We start from the raw sequence: 20,139 nt of genomic DNA, 5'->3' as shown, positions 1-20,139 counted from the left end.
ATAGGCCACCGTGACAGGAGCTCAGGAAGTAGCTGCTGCTCTGCACCGGGACCTCTGAATAGTGAGCACTTGGAGCTGGTCTGGCTCCCTTTCATAGAGTCTCAGCCCAGCCCGCAACCACACCCAGACATGCTGCAGGGAAAGTCTCTGGAAGGCCCTGGAAAGGGACCACACCCTAACACACTCTGAAAGCCTGCAGCAATACATTGCAAATGAACAGTATTTGTAAACACATTAAAAATAAGTATTCAGGATTAAACTCTGCAATGCAAAAGGTTAAACAACAACATATCAGCACAATGAATAAATTATGTTGTTTGGAGAGTGCTGGGTTTTTGCATTCTAGTCGCCAATAGAATGCGCACTGCCCTGGTGTTGACAGTATTCCCCTCTCCCAGACGCGCTCTAGGGCCTGGTTTGCCTGAATTAAGACGATGAAAGCGTCTCACAAGTACTGGAGCATGAACATCAGATGTGGAAACCCATGAGTTACTTTCAGGACCATAACCTTTCCATGAGATTAAGTACCATAGATTACGCCCTCTCAGTTTAGAATCCAACACTTTCTTAACTTCGTATTCTTCTTCTCCTTGTACTAGAACAGGAGCTGGATGAGGGTGGACCTTTTGGACTGCCTTCTTCAAGAGGGAAGTGTGGAACACTGGATGAATCCGTAAGGATCTGCGCAATTGTAGTTTATAGGTCACCAGATTGATTTGCTGGAGGACAGTGTAAGGATCTATGAATTTGGGGTTAAACATGTGCTTCTTCTTGAAATCTATATGTTTTGTGGAAAGCCACACTTTGTCACCTGGTTGATATTGCGGTCCCTCACAATGTTTCTTGTCATAATGCCTTTTGTATTTTTGTTTGGCTTTTTCTAAATGCTGTTGAATCAGTTTCTGGGTTTGATGCAAATGCTGAATGGTTTCTGACACAGCTGGAGTAAAAGAACTTTCTTGAGGAATTGTGATGGGCAAGGTGTCAGGATGATAGCCAAATAAACCAAAAAAGGGTGTAAGACCAATAGAAGTGTGGAATGAGTTATTGTAGGCTAACTCAGCTAACCAGAGCATAGATGTCCAAGAATGACGTGCCTTTTCAGCATAGGCACATAGGTATTGTTTCAAAGTCTGCTTTAGTCTCTCCGTTTGACCATCTGTTTGAGCATGGTGACTACTAGATAGTGTAGATGTCACTTGGAGTGTTTTACATCTTGTCTTGCAGAAATTGGAGGCAAATTGCGACCCCCGATTGGAGAGGATAACTTTTGTCAGTCCATGATAACGAACCACTCAGTTCAGTAAAATAGTTGCCAATTCACTAGAAGTGGGCAATTTTTTACAGGCAATGAAATGTCCATATTTCGTGAGACTATCTACTACCACCAGAATTACTGAAGGCTGTTGAACCACTGGCAGACCGGTAATAAAGTCTAAAGTAATGTGTTCCCATGGACGACTTGGGGTTGGAAGTGGATGTAACAACCCTTTTGGTTTTGAATGACTTGTTTTAGTGTGAGCACAGACTTCGCAGTTGTTTACCATTGCTTTTACATCTTTTGTTAGGGTAGGCCACCAAAAATAGCATTGGATCAGTTCAAGAGTTTTAAGAGTACCTGGGTGACCTGCCGTAGGTATAACATGCAACCAATGAAACACTATCTTGCGAAGTTTGGTAGTGGGTACGAACAAACGAGCGTCGTGAAAGGGTAGTCCTTGCTTGATTGACCTTTTGGGGTCTGCTTGGGCCCATGTTTGCCATTTCTCAACAGTGAAAGAGTTGCAAATTTCTTCAAAGAAATCTTCAGTTTTTATGATACATAGAACCTTGTCAGGAGCAATGATAGCTCTGGAGGCTTGAAATGCAGGCAACGTGGTAGACTCTTGGCGGGACAAGGCGTCAGCTTTGCGATTATCTTTACCAGGCTGGAAGGTTACTACAAAATCAAATTCGGCAAAAAACAGCATCCAGCGTAGTTGCCGAGGAGTCAAAAGTCTGGCGGAACTCATGAATTGAAGATTACGATGATCAGTATATACTGTGACAGTGTATTTGGCACCCAACAAATGATGTCTCCATTCTTTAAAGGCGTAACAAATTGCCAGAAGCTCTTTTTCAGCAATGACATAGTTCTCTTCTGCTTCGTTCAACTTCTGAGACATATAAGCTACAGGATGGAGTTGACCAGTGTCTTTATTTCGTTGCGATAAGACGGCTCCTATTGCTACATCTAAAGCATCAGCTTCCACTATGAAAGGTCGATTTGCATCAGGATGAGTCAAGACTGGGGCAGTGGAGAAAGCTTCCTTCAAAATAGAGAAGGCTTGGTCAGCTTCTGGGGACCATACAAACTTTTCTTTCTTAATAGCTAAGTGATTGGTGCCACTGTCTGGGAGCAATGATTTATTAACTTCCGGTAAAAATTTGCAAACCCCCGGAAACATTGTACATCAGGAACAGTCTTTGGGGTGGGCCAATCAGATACGGCTTTTACTTTCTTTTCTGTCATCACCATACCTTGAGGGGTAAGAATAGCCCCTAAAAACTCAACTGTGGTAACATGAAACTCACACTTGGTTAGTTTGCAATATAAATGGTGTTTTCAAGGGGCTGCAAGAATTTTCTTGACATGTTGGACATGTCCGTTTTCATTGTCTGAGTAGATCAAAATCTCATCGATGTATACTATGGCAAATATGTCGAGGTACTCTCTAAGAACGTCATTCAAGAAAAATTTAAATGCTGCTGGAGCAAGACACAGACCAAAAGGCATGATGGTGTATTCAAAAAGGCCATATCTTGTCTTGAATGCTGTTTTCCATTCGCCACCATCTCTCTCTCTGACCAAATGATAAGCACCTCGAAGGTCAAGCTTTTTGTAGATTTTTGCTCTCTTTACTTGTTCCAATAAGAGCGTAATTAGGGGTAAAGGATATTTATGCTTGATGGTGACATTGTTCAATCCTCTATAATCGATACAAGCTCGGAGTTCTCCATTAGCCTTTGAAACAAAAAACAAAGGCGAAGCTGCAGGAGACTTAGAGGGGCGAATGAAATCATTCTCCAAAAATTGATCTAGGTATTTTCGTAAATGTTGATTTTCATGTTCTGACAGGGCATACACACAACAGTTGGGAAGTATCGCACCTGGGACTAGATCAATTTGACAGTCATAAGATCTATGAGGAGGTAGGGTCTCTGCTCCTTTCTCATCAAATACATCTTTGTAAGATGAATACTGTTTGGGCAGCTGAATTTCTTTCTCCGCTGCAGTAGCTATGTAAGAGTTGCAGACTTTTGGTACTTTAATCTTTTAGAGACATTGTTCTTTACATAGCGCAGATGAGAACATGATTTTTCGTTCTGCCCAATTGATCTCTAGATTGTGATGAGTTAACCATGGCAAGCCAAGGATAATCCCACATTGGGGAGCATGGATCACGTCAAGGATGATTTTCTCTTTATGCTTCTTTCTTTGATTCTTATCTTCACAAATCATCGACAAGGGAATAGTCTGAAAAGTTACTGGACCTCCAGTCAAGAGTTTTCCATCGACTGCCTGGATGATTTCTGGGGTCTTCTTTTCAATACATGGGATCCCCCATGCACGAACCAATTGGGCGTCAACAAAGTTCCCAGTAGCCCCAGAATCGACTAGATCTTTTTTGAAATAGATCTTTTTCTTCACCTGAACTCTTATTTCCAGGTTAAGATGTCTAGATTGCGAAGGGTCCACGGTGACACCCAAGAGCAACCCTTCTCTGATCTCGGGTGTTTTAGTTTTCCAACCCGACTGGTGCATTGGCTGCGACCTTCTGAACTGGACCTTGCTTGCTCTTTGGTTTGATTGGACAATCTTTGGCAAAATTACCTTTCCGCACACAGTAAAGACATTGTCCATTTTTTCTGCGTAGGTCCTTTTCATCTTTGGTCAAAGGTCTTCTGATGGTTCCAATTTCCATCAGTTTCGGCGTTCTTTCTTTCAGAGTTCTTGAGTCTCTGTTATCATGAACACGCCATGAATATGTTTCAGTCTTTTTGTGTATTCCTTTACGTTCTGTTAAACGATGATCAAGCCTCAAGACAAGGTTTATTAATTCTTGACAGTCTGTAGGTTGTTGGTCGATTTGCGCTAAGATATCTTTTAGTTCCTCTTTGAGTCCCTTGTAAAACATGACCGCTTGTTTTTCTTCAGGCCAGGATGTCTCGGCAACCAGCCAGTTAAAGTTGGCTAAATACGACACTAGGTCCTGATTCCCTTGGCGTAAATCTAATAATTCACGATCTGCTGACTGTGCTACAGTTCTACGATCAAAAACTCTCTTAAACTCACGAACAAAATTTCTCCAGTTGTACAACAAGGGACTATCTTTACGCACAAGAGGAATTGCCCAGGTAGCTGCATCCCCAGACAGATATGATAACAAGAAAGCTACTTTGGACTGGGCATCTGGGAAAATATGTGGTCTACAGGTGAAGTGTAGTTCCACTTGAACCAGGAAAGATTGCGCTTTCAAAGGGTCACCTGAGAAACGTTCTGGGGGAGCTAAAGGAATTGCGGAAGGGACATTGAGGGAAATGCTTGTCAGATTACTTCCAGAAGTCTGAGAAGAAGTACCTGGCCAAGACACACCTGTGGGACTTTGTTCCTTCTTCTCTACCTTATTTTGTAACTGACTCACTCTCTCAGCTAGGCTAGTTGTCAATTCTTTGGATGATACCACCTCTGCCTGGAGCTGGGTGATAGCCTTGACTAACTCGTCCAGCATGGCCATGCTGAGAACATCCACATACCAGGAGGATAATAATTTGTGGGCTCACTATTCTGTCAGAGTCACCAAATCCTCGGGGTCTGAGCACATTCCCAACACGTCCACCACTGAACAGCTCAAAGACTCTGATAGATAATTCACAGAGGCTAAGTTCAAGAGGGGAAGAGGGGATTAGGAAGGGAACAGCTGGGAAGGAGACCTTTAGTAAGAAAAAGGTTAAAACACACAATATGAAAATTACATCTCATGAAATCAATACTAGACTATGACTCTAAGCCTAGTCATTCTGAAAGCATGAACAACCTAAGAATTAGGCTTAAATGACTAAGTTTCAAGATGGCCGGATACCTGTAAGGGAATCAAGATGGATTAAATGAAACTTTCAAATTCAAGTACTTTCCTTTACATTAGAATCAGGAAAACATTCTGAATAAGTTCTAAACCAGTCATATGAATCCTTTTCTGAGAAGGCATACAAGGACCATGCAATATTGCATCTGGAAACTCTAGCCTTCTGTTTTCTCTTGAAATGTTTCAACACGAATTACACACATTGCAGATTTTCATATATATAGTAAACACCATAAAAGGTTTGTGCACCATGAATAACACAATATGGATTCAGGAAACAAATCACACAACTTGTCAACTCGAATATTACCTAATAAATGTCTTAGAATAGTGACATGCAATGAACAACATGAATTAAGCTCGAGGAGAGAATTGTGCGTCTTGCCGATTTGAGTGCCACCATGTAAAATGTCAAGAAATGGTAGCACGCAATGAATATCAAGGGTAAATCACCATTAAACGAATCGCGCATCTTGCCGATTCATAAGCCAAGATGTAAATGCCAAGAAATAACAGCGCACAATGAATAAGAAGATTAAAGCACCATTAAACGAATCGCGCACCTTTTGCCGATTCTTAAGCCACCAGGCAAATGTTAAGAAATGGTAGCACGCAATGAATAACAAAGTCAAAGCATCATGAAACTAATCGCGCGTCTTGCTGATTCTTAAGCCTCCATGCAAATGTCAAGAAATGGTAGCGTGCAATGAATAACAAGATTAAATCAGCATGAAACGAATCACGCATCTTGCCGATTCGTAAGCTACCATGTAAATGTCAAGAAATGGTAGCGCGTAAAGTAATCTGTTAATCATTAAAGAATTAGGCCAAGAATATGAAAGTTCTCGATAACGACATCGGGAGGCCAGCCCAACCACCGTCTTACCGCCCAAAACAAGGATCACCAATGAAGAATGAAAGGCAGAGGCTTGGAATATCAAATAGGCCACCGGGACAGGAGCTCAGGAAGTAGCTGCTGCTCTGCACCGGGACCTCTGAATAGTGAGCACTTGGAGCTGGGCTGGCTCCCTTTTATAGAGTCTTGGCCCAGCACACAACCACACCCAGGCATGCTGCAGGGAAAGTCTCTGGAAGGCCCTGGAAAGGGACCACACCCTAACACACTCTGAAAGCCTGCAGCAATGCATTGCAAATGAACAGTATTTGTAAACACGTTAAAAATAGGTCTTCAGGATTAAACTCTGCAATGCAAAAGCTTAAACAACAACATATCAGCACAATGAATACATTACGTTGTTTTGAGAGTGCTGGGTTTTTGCATTCTAGTCGCCAATAGAGCACGCACTGCCCTGGTGTTGACAGTGACACAAATAATACAGGATTTACACTTCGGTCTGTGAGAGTGTCAGCTTTTACTTAGTACTTGATGCACGCAGTAAATTATTTACAGTGTTTTGTAAATGCACCTGTGTGAAGCAATTTATATAAGTGGTAAGAACAAAGTCAGAGTTACTGACTTTGTGAAAGCGTGCTGCTTTTTCATTTCTGTTTTTTCAATAATTAAACACAAACTACATTAGAAATATAATACAAGGACATAGTTATTTACCTTGAGTAGGAGTTGGTTTGCATCCCCAGTATGCGCATTGCCCTTCATATTGTTTTCTCCTTGATGGTCCAGGTAGCCATGCTCTCTGCAAACTTCTGATATTTAGTTCAAAAAGAGTCTTGTGAATGTGGAGGCTTTTATACTTGCTACATTATGCTAATTATGTACATTGTGGAGGGTTTGGGGGCAGAAATATACATCTGTGTTTTAGGGTTAAATTTTCTCATACCACTGGGATGCTTCAACCAATGAGTGTATTATTTGGAGTGTCACTTTATACTTTGACCTCTGAAAATCACCTTTGAACCCTCTCCTGGGAAGTCTTGGGGCATACATCTGTGTTTTAGGTTTCCATTTCAGGGCATCTGTCTGTTTCATCTTTGATTGTGTGGTCACTTTATACTTTGACATCTGGTAATCACCTTTGAGCCATCTCTTGGGAAGTTTGGAGTAAGCATCTGTGTTTTAGGTTTTCATTTTCATTGTATCTGTAGGAAAGTACCCTCTTTCTTGGCATGGTTGCCCACTTTTTCTGCTTGATGTCAGTGTGTTTCACTGTGTTCACTGGGATCCTGCTAACCAGGACCCCAGTGATTATGCTCTCTCTCCCAAAAATCTGTATTTCACCCACAATTGGCACACTGGTGCTCCATTATAAGTACCTAGTGTGTGGTACCTAGATACCCAGGGCATTGGGGTTCTATGGTATCCCTATGGGCTGCCACCTATAGGGAGCCCAAGCAAAGGGCTCTGCAGGACTGCCATTGCAGCCTGTGTGAAAAGGTGCTAGCACCCTTTCACTGCCACTTTTCACTACACCAGGTCACTTATAAATCACCCCTATGGCAGGCCTTCCAGCTCAGAGGGCAGGATGCCATGTACCTGTGTGTGAGGGCACCCCTGCACTAGCAAAGGTGCCCCCACGAACTCCAGGTCCATTTTCCCAGATTTTGTGAGTGCGGGGATGCCATTTTACATGTGTACTGCACATAGGTCCCTACCTATGTCCAGTTACATAATGGTAACTTCAAACATAGGCATGTTTGGTATCAAACATGTTAGAATCATACTCCAAGGCTTTTACAAGCATTGGTTGTATGATTCCATGCACTCTGGAGCCCCTTAGAGGACCCCCAGTATTGCCATTACAGCCTTCTGAGGGTTTCCAGGCAGCCCAAGCTGCTGCCACCTCCAGACAGGTTTCTTCCCTCCTGTTGCTTGAAAAGATCAAGCCCAGGAAGGCAGAACAAAGGATTTCCTTTGGGAGAGGGGTGTTACACTCTCTCCCTTTGAAAATAGGTGTTACAGGCTTGGAGAGGTAGCCTCCCCAAGCCACTGGAAATGCTTTGAAGGGCACATTTGGTGCCCTCCTTGCATAAACCATTCTACACCAGTTCAGGGACCCCCACTCCCTGCTCTGGCACAAATCTGGACAAAGGAATGGGGAGTTGTTGGACTTTTTTTCTTATGCAGGGTCATCCCCAATCTTTTTGACTCCTGCCTCCTGTTTTTCCTGACCTGTTTCTATTGGCTTTTGAACTCTGAGCACTTTACCACTGCCAACCAGTGCTAAAGTCTGTGTAAATTGTATGGTTGATTGGTTTATTCATGATTGGCATATTTGATTTACTAGTAAGTCCCTAGCAAAGTACACTAGTGGTGTCCAGGGCATGTAAATTAAATGCTACTAGTGGGCCTGCAGTACTGGTTGTGCCACCCATATAAGTAGCTCTGTAATCATGTCTCAGTCCTGCCACAGCAGTGTCTGTGTGTGCAGTTTTAACCTTCCAATTCGACTTCCATGCCTAAACCTTCCCTTTTCTTACATGTAAGACACCCCTAAGGTAGGCCCTAGGTAGCCCCATGAGCAGGGTGCAGTGTATGTTTAAGGTAGGACATAGAGCAATGTGTTTTAAATGTCCTAACAGTGAAATACTGCCAAATTTGGTTTTCACTGTCACAAGGCCTATCCCTCTCATAGGTTAACATAGGGGCTGCCTTTAAACATGATTAAAGTGTGTATTCCCTTTGGGAGCAGATAGACATTTAGAGTTTGGGGTCTCTGAGCTCACAATTTAAAAATACATCTTTTAGTAACGTTGATTTTAAGATTGTGTGTTTGAAAATGCCACTTTTAAAAAGTGAGCATTTTCTTGCTTAAACCATTTCTGTGACTCTGCCTGTTTGTGGATCCCCCGTCTGGGTCAGTTTGACAGTTGGGCTGTGTGCACCTCTCTCTAGACAGTGACACAAAGGGAGCTGAGGTGTAGCCTGCATATCCTGATGAGCCATCTGTGGTAGGAGGGAGGGGAGAAGTGGTCACTCACACCTGAAAGGGCTGTGCCTGCCCTCACACAATGCAGTCTCCAACCCCCTGGTGTGTTTCTGTGGCCTGGCCTGGGCAAGGCAGGATTTCACAAATAAGAGAGACTTTGCTTTGAAGTCAACCTATTTCAAAGGGTAAAATGGGTATAAGAAGGGCACCCAAAACCACAGACTTTAGAACACTTCTGTTAACCAAGAGGAACCACTGCCTGGAGAAGAGCTGAAGAGCTGAGGAAGAGCTGTCCTGCCTGTGACTGTGCTTTGTGGACCTATCTTGCAGTTGCTGCTTCTGCCTGTGCTAGAGGACAAAGACTGGACTTTGTATGCCTTCCATCTTGTGAAGAACTCTCCAAGGGCTTGAATTAGAGCTTGCCTCCTGTTATTTGAAGTCTCAGGGGCTACAAAGAATTCTCTCTGCCAACGCCTGGAGCCTCTGCTGAGACTCCTACTCTGCCAAGGGGTGCCCATCCAGTTCCTGGGACCCTGAAAGGAGAAGCTGGCAGTACAAGAGTGAGAAATCCATGCACAGACGGCAGTGCGGGGAAAGGATCGACACAACTCCGATTCTTAGCTGAAAAATCGACGCGCCGCCGGCTTCGCAGCTGAAAATCGACGCTCGCCTGCAGCGCGACTGGAAGATCGACACACATGGCTGGAAAAACAATGTGCAGCATTACAGGCGGAGGCTGGTGAGATCGCAACCCACGCTGTGTGATTTTCAGATCATCGTGCGGCTGGATTGCCAACGCAAGCACCGATGTGCGTGTAAAAATTACCCGATAACTGCCCGGACTCGATAGTGCTGATTGGATTGACGCATCACTCTCCTGCAGAGAGAAGAAACGATGCACGCCGACCCGACTAAAGGAGAAACAACACAAGGTCTCACTCATGAGTGAAATCGACGCATCGCAAGCTCTTTTTGATGCACACTCGCCTGTGCAGGGTTATTTTTGGTGCACTCAAGGTACATTTTCACGCTAACAGCGTTAGTGTTGTATTTAAAATGAAATGAAGACTCTTTTTGGTTTTTAATTGATAACTTGACTTGTGTATTGTGGATTTTTGTCATTTTGGTCTTGTTTTGTTTAGAGAAATATTCTTTATTTTTCTAAACCTGTGTTGTGTCATTTCATAGTGTTTTCACTGAGTTACTGTGTGTGTTGGTACAAATACCTTACACCTAGCACTCTGAAGTTAAGCCTTCCTGCTCGTGCCAAGCTACCAAGGGGGTAAGCAGGGGTTAGCTGAGGGTGATTCTCTTTTACCCTGACTAGAGTGAGGGTCCTTGCTTGGACAGGGGGTAACCTGACTGCCAACCAAAGATCCCATTTTTAACAGGAGTGACCACTCCCCTGTCCATCACCACCCCAGGGGTGGTGTTCAGAGCTCCTCCAGAGGGTCCCTGGGTTTTGCCATCTTGGATTCAAAGTTGGCAGGGAACTCTGGGAGCATCTAAGTGGCCAGTGCCAGCAGGTGACATCGGAGCCCCCTGCTGATAGGTGGTCACTCAGCTAGGTTAAAAATCCCCCTTTCAGTGCTATTTAGGGTCTCTCCTTTGGGTGGTTCCTTAGATTCAGATTGCAAGACTCCAGCATGAATCCTCTGCACCCTCCACTTTGACTTCTGACTGAAGAAACTGCATCTGAACTTTTCAGGACCCCACAAGCTGCAACAAAGAAGCGAGATGCCTTCTGCAACATTGTATCTTCAGCTTCTTCCAGCAACTGCAACATTTCCAGGGTCGAGCATGCTCTGAGGACAGCCCATCTTCAGCCTGCATCAGAAGAAAGAAGGAATCTCCCTTGGACTGAAGGAGTCACCCCCTGCTTCTGCAGGCACCAACATCCGGCAGTGTGGATCTCCTCTCCTGCTGAGTTGCGTGGATCCTGCATCACAGGCGGTGGACTGAAGTGGCCCCGATGGTCCTCTATACCAACTATCCAACTTGTGTGAAGGTAAACACTTGCCTGCACCATCCAGGACAGTACCCCCTTGCACCACATCCTTTGCAGCTGCCAAGGCTTGTTGGTGTCGTTTCTCCAAGATCTTCAAGCATCCTAAAGCTCCAGCCCCCAGCACTCCTTCCTGCAACCTACAGCTCCCTGAGTCGTTCTCTGGCTGCGTGGGAGCCTTTCTCTAAGTGCTGCGTGGGCCTTTTCTGCAATCTCCTGTCCTGCCCCGTCCTGTGGTACTCCTGTAGGTGATGCATGTGCTTCTGAGGACTCTCTGTGTTTCTGAGGGCCCCTTTTGACTCCCCCTCCTGGGTAGAGTCCACCAAGTTCTTCCTGCAGGTCCACTTTCTGCTAACCATGAGTTTTGCATGTGCCATGTGGCAGAACCCGAGGAAGCAAACCCGGCTGCAATCCTCCTTCCGGCATGGGACATCACATGCATCCTCCAGTTACCCGACTTCATCTTCTTGGGTGCAGTACTGACTGTTCTTCTTTACTGGTGGTTCACCTTTTGCACCTTAATCCTGGTGGGTAGGGGCTCCTGCCCTTCTGGACTTTGCTGTGCTTCTTGGACATTGGTCCCTTCTTCCAGAAATCCACTGTTGGTGTCTTTGAGTCTCTTCTGGGTTTTGCAATATTCTTCTTTACTTCTCTGTGTGTGTTCTGGGAAACTTACTGTGATTTACTCCTGTTTTACTGGTCACTGGGGTGGGTTGTGGTACTTACCTTTGGGCTTTCCTAGGCAGGGTTCTGACTGCCTGAACATGTCCAGACTTGTCCATTTAGGTGCAGAAACTCTGTGCACACCTGTAGGGCTATTGTTTTACACAGCCCATAGACCTAGACACTATGGCAAGTACCATGGCATGTGACTAACAGATGACCGCATGATGTCACAACCCACGTGACCCACCTACACATATGTCAATTCCAGGACAGGCTCTCAGTGGGACTGGAAGTCCCAGTAACGATTGTCATGTAATTTCCCGGGATGGGACAGCTGTCACTTTTCAGTTTGATGAGGAACGGTATCCCCATATTCTACTAACGTATTATAGAATTTTATTTTGAGGTTCACACCTGCATCCAAATGTTATGTATGTTACTGACTAACACCTTTTAAACCCTCATTGTGCTTACCTTCATAGATATTGTGGTTTTATATATTCATCTTGAGTAAGCCTAACAACTCCACAGGCAATTTAGAAAATAATACATATTTGTACATATTTACAGATCAGTTATGGCTCATCTGTTCAGGATCTTAGTGACAAGACACAGTTTCCCTCGTTCCTAAGGACTACTGCCACTGACAACTTCCAAGCCTACGGCCTTGCAAAGTTGGTGATCTACTTTAACTGGACCTGGATTGGCATTCTGGCCGAAGACAATGACTATGGGCACCAAGGGAGCCATCTGCTAAAACAGGAACTGGAAAAAGCTGATGTGTGTGTAGAATTCCTGCTTGCTATTCCTGGTGTGTTTTCTGGAACAAGAGCTGATAACATAATAGAGGTATTGGAAAGATCGACAGCCAAGGTCATTGTGGTTTTCTCCACAAGCAATAGTGTGCGTCAAGTCATGCAGAGAGTTGTCAGCAGAAACATCACAGGAAAGATCTGGATAGCTAGTGATGGTTGGTCAACACTTAACCAATTATCCACTGCTGAGTTTCTTAAAATATGTGAAGGGACCCTGGGATTCTCTGTCCGAAGAGGCTACATGCCTGGGTTCAAAGAGTTTCTGGATAGGATCCATCCTTCTAGGACACCAGAAGATATCTTCTTGAGGATCTTTTGGGAACACATGTTTAATTGCAAGTGGCCCATCCAAGTCCAAAATCATACAGTAAGTATCATAGTAAATGAGGCATCCACATTGTGCACCGGAAATGAGGTTCTTCAGTCCCTTGACCTACCTTTCATGGATATGAGTGACTTAAGCACCAGCTACAATGCCTACAATGCAGTGTACAGTGTGGCCCATGCACTGCACAACCTGAAACTCTGCCAACCAGGGGAAGGACCCTTTGTGAACCGAACATGTGCAGACACGCACAACTTTCAACCATGGCAGGTAAAACTATTTAGTTTTGATGAGTGTAAGCATAGTGTGCTCATTCTACTATTGGCATGCAGTTGTCTTCATTTTAACTTCTCTGTGATGGATTAGTGACCATTTTGACCAAAAATGTTGCACATAGATTATACTGAGAAAGATATTTAAGCAGTTCTAATAATGATTATAATTGTGGTGGTGAGAAAGCCAGGGAATACATTTATGAGAAATCAGAAGAAAATAGTTAAAACACACTACCTCTTGTCTTTAACACAGCCAAAGTAACTCTAACTTACTTAAGGATCTAAGGAAATCCCCATCAATATGTGCAGCCCACATTGACTCCTAACTTCTAAGGATGAAACAAGAGTGTAACATGGCTGTGGACACTGTTTCACGGCTTGTGGTACAACGAGTAGAAGGATTTGACTGTGCCCAAACTTCAAGCCCTTCATGACAGAGATGCCACCTGAGCATACTCTGTGGCAAATCAAGCTGTGACTCAAATCTTAGCTTTTGGGCATTACAAAGCATCTAAAAAAAGCTATAAACTGACATCAGAAATAACTGTGTAGAATTTAGACAGCCAACAGAGAGAATTACATTTTACAATAATAATTTTAAAAAAACTTGTACACATGCATAACTAAGGGAGCTGCACCACCCTATTTCCAGTGCTCTTGCATTCAATAGTTCCAAACAAGTTGACTGAAATGGGCCATGGCTTAAAACTGCTGCACCACAAGTTGTCTGCCCCGGTGTGACTGTGGCATGGCGGTGCACTGCTGAGCATGGTTGTTGTGGCACCACAGTTCCTCAATGGGATGTGAGATATCAACAGTGATGCAGCTGGTCCTTTGGATTGACCAGGCACATGGAAAAGCAGTGCAGGTAACACCTTGACATGGGCAAGGATGAAAAGGCAGGGGGTTGTGGGTGATATCTACTTCAGCTCCCATTCCAGAATCAAGTGAAGGATTTCATACTGAGGGGTATAATCTCTCCCCAAGTCCCCTTCATCAATGTGGCCCTTCATTTGTATATCCCCTCTCTCCTCACAGTTTTGTATATATTTTATTTGTATGTATACATTGATTTTTCAGTGAATGGTCTGTGTGTTGTGTGACTTACATCAAGCTTGACAGGTGTGACTTTGAGTGTTCTAGTTTAGGAGTACAAGTTGAGTAGGTTGTCGTAGTATGACTCTTGCCCTTGGCAAGACTGCTGGTTTAAGGATGACAGTACCTATGTTTATAGGCGATTATACCAGTCCTACAACAAGTCTCAACTGTCGTCCCAACCCTCCCGGCTCACAAGCAGGACCTCACCAAAAACCCAAACAGTACAAGGTGATTTGTTGCAGCCTTTACACATAGACTCAAAAGTATGACATCTCAGGGAGTGTCGTGGGTAAACGGAGACTACCCCTTTCTCACATGAACAACATGTCTCAATCAAACACAGGCAATGAAGGAGATGCAGTAAAGTTTTCAATAGGTTTTATTTAACAAAACTGCAATCTACGATGAGTTGCATGGGCTGAAATGATTAGGATAATGAATGATGCAAGAAACAGAATAGTGAAGACGAGAGTCATTAATAGAATGACCCCCACCATCTTGCAATAAAATAAAATTACATAAGATGTGAAATATGTCCTAATACCCTAGCATGATGAACCTGTGTGTTAAGCCTAATCTGCCAATGCCTTGTCCAAGAGAAGAGACCTGAACCCTCATTACCTTGGAATGAGGTCTCTAGCTCAGACTCCGTAAGGACACGAAGAGTGGGTCAGCGTCAAGGCAACGTGGAGCATCAATAGCAGCGATGGCATCTAGTCGGAATCCTTCTGACTATCTGTCTAAGTGAGGTGCATTTATACAGAACTGCTTGGACACCTGACGTAGGTCTGTTCCCAAACAATAGATAACAAGACATGCTTGGGGCGTCAATTTATAAACTATTCCTTTGAAGGCTTCAAGAGGGAAAGTGCCTAAAGTGAATTTCTACAGTTTGTTTGCTTGATATTGAAGCCTTAGCGCGGTGGTACTGTTAACGTGAAACTAAAACATTGGCCTAACTAAAAACAATGCAGCCATCTTGGAAACATATGATTAAATAATTGAGCTAAAACAGAGCAACCTAAGTAGGGTAAAAGTCACTAGGTGACTAGGCACAGGTCCGCAAGTCTGATGGCTAAGTTAACTCCTGTTTCCCATTAAAACAAGATAGGATTCACAACACCCTCCCAATTGCCGTAACAAGTATGACGCCATAGGATTACGCCATTGAAGGTGAATGAATTCAAGCTAAAATGCTCTGGACTAAAAAGTTAAAATAAAGTAGCTAAAATTGTATCATAAAAACATGTCGAGAACAGTTAAAAACATACAAAGAGATATAATTTCGACCATGACAAGCACAGCAGGCCAAAGTTAGGGCAATAAATACAAACTCTGAATTTGGTAAGATAAGCCAATCATCAAATCCATTTAACAGTAGTCATGATATTGAAGAGCATCTTCGAAGCCACTGAATGGAAAGGACCTCAGGAAAAAGGCCACATCGTCAGATGTTAGATCGATGACAGGATAGGCAGATGGATCCACGGAGCAGCAGTGCATAGTAGTCTCTTGTGAAGGTCCACCTGCAGGAGTGGCACTCTCCACAGTACCAAAAAAAGCCAGATCGTTCACCAAGGGCAGCTCATAAGTGGCCTCACGAATTAGCCTCAGTCTCAAGGGGCATGACCGTAAATTAACCCTCATCGGGACATCAGCAGTGCTTGGTCCACAGGATGCACTGGCGTAACAGCAAGACACACTGTAGTCAAATGTTTGAAGAGGCACCACATGCAGCGAAAGAATGGCTGCACACACCATAAGACTGGTCGGAATGACAATGACCAATCACGCTCCAATTCTTCCAGCAACGGAGTAATTAAGTCCTGAACCATGCATTCATGGCACAGTTGAGCTGGTGGCAGTGGCTCCATTGCTTCGCTTAGCTGGAAAGACACAACCACTGCAAATCAGAAGTAGTAGCAGCAGTATTCCGCCAATTAATGCCAATATTATAGGAAAGCCGCCAAACACACTTGAAAAGAGTGAATGGATGGCCGATGGAATGACTCCAAAGACAGTATGGAAGATGGACACAAATCCAGACCCAACAGCCTTAAAGAAATGGACTATCCAGTAGTGCTCGAAGCGTTGAAAATTCTGGATACCAGCTCTCCAAAATGCTTAGGGAAGTTGGTATTTAATAGGGATTGTATCTCAGCTGCCGATCTTGCTATCTGGAGAGCATATGTTTCTCTGGCCGATGTCAACACGACTTGTTTTTGGAACAGTATCGCCTTTAGTCTGCTCAGCTTGTCATAATTTACATTAGCAGTATCAATGTGAGGCCACATTTCTGATAATTTTATCTCTTGTGTTGTGGGGAATAAAACTTGTCCACAACACATAAAGACCTTAGAGACTGAAATTGTGTAGGCAAGTCCTGGTTGCATACCGCAAAAGGTTTGGTAGCTCAGCACCACATAACTTCCATTCGAAAGTACATGAAATGCTGGTCGAATCAAAGGGATGCGGGTACCCTTCAGAAAACAGGCCAAGTTTGCGACCCCCCTGCATTGCAATGGCCGTGAAGGGACACCTGCTTGCAGATCATTGAATGACTAACAGTAGTCTCACATTTGCTTCCGCTGAGAAAGACCACTGTTTTGCTGTTCAGACATTTATATTCAAAGGGCAACTACTACTCTTCTTTAATATAGCTATCGCCTAGCCACTCGTATCTGCCCTCTGCAAGATGTTTCAGGCATTTTGAAAAATGAAAAATAGAAATGGGCAGATTAATAATAACATGTAGGAGCCATACTGTTGATGGACTCTCGCCTACTGTGAAAGGCAACCTCTCTAACTTTTCTATGTGAAGCATGGTGAAACTTGCTTCCCTTTTAGCCATCGTCTGTTGTTCTTGGATAAATTAAAAGCAGCAAACAAGTCATTACTGTTAATATACTTCCATGGAATATGACAATTTTTCAAAGTCTGTAATGTCCAACCTAACTGCATGATGGAACGCAGCTGACTTTGTCCATGATATAAAAGGGACATGTCTGTCTGAATTATATCTATCACAGACAATACTATGTTTGTCAAGGAATAAATCCTGTTTGACAGAGTGTTCATGCCATTGTCGACAACAGCTAAAGCCTTTACTAAATGTTTCTTGTCTATCTGCCTTAAACACGCAGCTGCTTTTATCTGAAAAAGCTTGCAGATCTCATTATATATGGCATAGATTAATCTTTTAGAGCGTGACTTTCTAGGACCTAACAAGAAGTCCTGCAAGTCTATATCTTCAGAAAGAGTGTTAAGATGTTCCTTAACTGCAGTTAACGTGTTAGTCTGTACCCACTGTTGTCACAGTTTACCCACATTGTTTGTTGTAACTATACCCGTGTGTTGACCCAAGACAAAGCAAGGGTCTGGCCGTCTAATTCTGAAACCCACTGAAGAATTCACAAAACTTGCCTGACACCCATTCGTGTCTATTGGCCATAGTAACCACCCGCCGGGACTAGAATTTGAAGAATTATAGGTACCAACCTGAACCTTTGCACCTAGTTCTTCCTAAGTGACATTCAGGAAGGATTGCCAATTATTGAACTTTGCCGGTGTGGGGATACTGGACGTATTCATTTGTTTCATTTTTGCTAATCCCAGACAGGCGATTTGTTGAATGGTATTATTTTTAAAAATCATCTGCACAGGAATAGGGCATGCTCTAAACAAATCCTCCCTACCCTGTATTTTCCAATCTTGTGTTCCCCATACAGTCTTTAAATCAGTAGTGTTCCTCCAGTATTCGTGACCTTCAACTGCAAGACGGGAAACAAAGGAATCTGAATAAATCAGTTTTGTGTCACTTAGCAAAATTTTCCTAATGCTTGAAAGAGGTAATTTGAAATAATAATAATTATATAAAAATAATAACACGTTTTGGGTTCCCCACAAGTGGTGTTGAACAGTGTTCCTACTGTGTGTAGTTAAATACTGGTCTATGTCTAGCGGCACAGTGCATGTAGTAATGCCCCCAATTCTTATAGCAGAACATTTCCCCAAAATTATTTGTATTTGTGTATACAGCATCACTTTCAAATACTGAATAGTCCTTCATTTGAGTTAACGTAGAATCAACTGTCTGGACATCTCATTTATCAGATACAACACCAGGTGTAATTATATCAGTCATAGAAATCTTGAAGACATATAGAATTTGAATGACCTCAGTAGTCCCGTATATGTATAATGGAGTGTTGTCCCACACAATCCCATCAGGAATAGGTACAGCTGAAATGCTCACAAGGGACAAGTCTCTTCGGACCTTATGTAAGGAATGATATGGAGTTAAGACTTTATCCACAGGCTCAAGAGAGGAGCGTTCAGGAAGTTAATGACCATTTATAAGTAAAAAGAAAACAGTCACGAAACCAATCCATAGAAATAATGCAAAAAATATCAAGCAGAGCCATAAATAGTTCCATGGGTGAATCAAATAGTTATTTAAGCCATAAATACAGCTTTGTGTCTTTGAAATATTTTCAATCACAGGAGTGGATGAGTCTGAAGAAAAGTCATCAATGTCGATGAAGTAACCAGAAGCAGTCTCTTCAAACGCAGGAACAAGTGCATTACCAGTGGATGAATCCATTTCACGTGGAGGCTCATGGTAGACGATGTTGTTAGTTTGTGTTGTGTTGGTGTAGAAAATAGCCACATCTTGGACAGATGATGGTGTTGAAGTGGTAACAGGAATTAGCAAGAGCTAATTTTCAACCCTCCCCATGGTCGATGAGGTATTTGTAGCAGCGTTTCACATGCTTATGTAGTACAAAGTAGTGTGGTTATTTCTGTTGTGAAGAGGTATGTCCTGTTGGGTACTGAGTGGGGACCGAGAACTACCCAAGGGACCTCTGGGTCTACTGCGCAGGGCTGGCCACATGATGAAGTTTCACATCAATGGACATGAATCTGTTTGCTTTGGAACCAGGCAGCAGTGGTAAGATGACAGTTCTGGTACCTTCTACTCCCAGGACTGGGACTGGTGCTCTGTAGGATGGACCGAATTCCTTCTTCACAGCGATCTTCTCACGAACCAGATCCCCGACTTTAGGAATCCAGCCAGTGGAAGTTGTTGGTAAATCCCTTATTCCTCAGGTGGCAGCACTGGCGGATGATTTATCATCACAAAATTGCTGAAGATCCTGTAAAGCAGTGAGACGTTCATTTATGTCAAAAGGTGTATCTGCTGCCACCAAACTAGGATCATCAAGATCAGGGACATACATAGGTATCCCAAAGAGAACCTCATAGGGGTGCATCCCCCCAAGGACCGTTTTAGCAGATTATTCAGTGCGCTTTGGACCCCATATAGGTGATGAAGCCAGCTGCGGCCTGAACATAATACTCTAGCTGCTAAGGACTGCTTTAGATCACAATTCCTCCTCTCCACGACCGAATTTCCCTCGGGATGGTATGGTTGGAGTAATGGAGTTCAACACCCATCGTCCCCATGGTGTCCCTGCATGCCTTAGAGGCAAATGCAGGGCCCTGGTCCAAGTGGAATGCTGCAACTGCATATGTACTGATAAAGATCAGCAAGTCTTTTATAGCAGTTCGAGTGTCAGCCAACCGCTGAGGCCATACCCACAGGAATCTAGAACCAGAATCTACAGTGACTAAGATGTTTTTGTCTGCACCATCAGGTTGAAGGGGACTGCAATGGTCCAGGTACATACATTGTAGTGGCTTATTGGACACAAAAAGGGATGTCTGTGGTGGACGTTTGATGTTGGAGCCCTTAATTTGCTGGCAAATGTCACAACAAAGGACATACTGTTTTGTCTGTATAGACCTGACCACCAGAAGCATTTCTGTTAGAGTGTTACGGTGGCGAAATACCAGCATGAGCAGATGCGACACCCTCATGCGCTGCTTTGATGAGATCTAATCTCTGGTCTTGGTTGGGGATTGGTCAATCTCCAACTACAGGAAGTGTTGCGCAGGCAACATTCTGTGCACTGATAAGGTAA

General features: G+C 43.6%; 1 protein-coding gene across 1 annotated transcript in view; it reads left to right on the top strand.

Moving 5' to 3' along the window:
• Positions 1-11,897: 11,897 nt before the first annotated feature.
• LOC138247037 (extracellular calcium-sensing receptor-like) overlaps positions 11,898-20,139 on the top strand; it is a 225,918-nt gene continuing 217,676 nt past the window's right edge. Inside the window, exons 1-2 of the mRNA XM_069201786.1 lie at positions 11,898-11,954; positions 12,213-13,052. Coding sequence (XP_069057887.1) covers positions 11,898-11,954; positions 12,213-13,052 — 897 coding nt within the window. The remainder of the gene's footprint in view (positions 11,955-12,212; positions 13,053-20,139) is intronic.

Source organism: Pleurodeles waltl, chromosome 7 (assembly GCF_031143425.1).
Source record: "Pleurodeles waltl isolate 20211129_DDA chromosome 7, aPleWal1.hap1.20221129, whole genome shotgun sequence".
Taxonomy (NCBI): domain Eukaryota; kingdom Metazoa; phylum Chordata; class Amphibia; order Caudata; family Salamandridae; genus Pleurodeles; species Pleurodeles waltl.
Note: the sequence above shows the minus strand (reverse complement) of the source record. Positions and strands in the feature narration are given on the sequence as shown.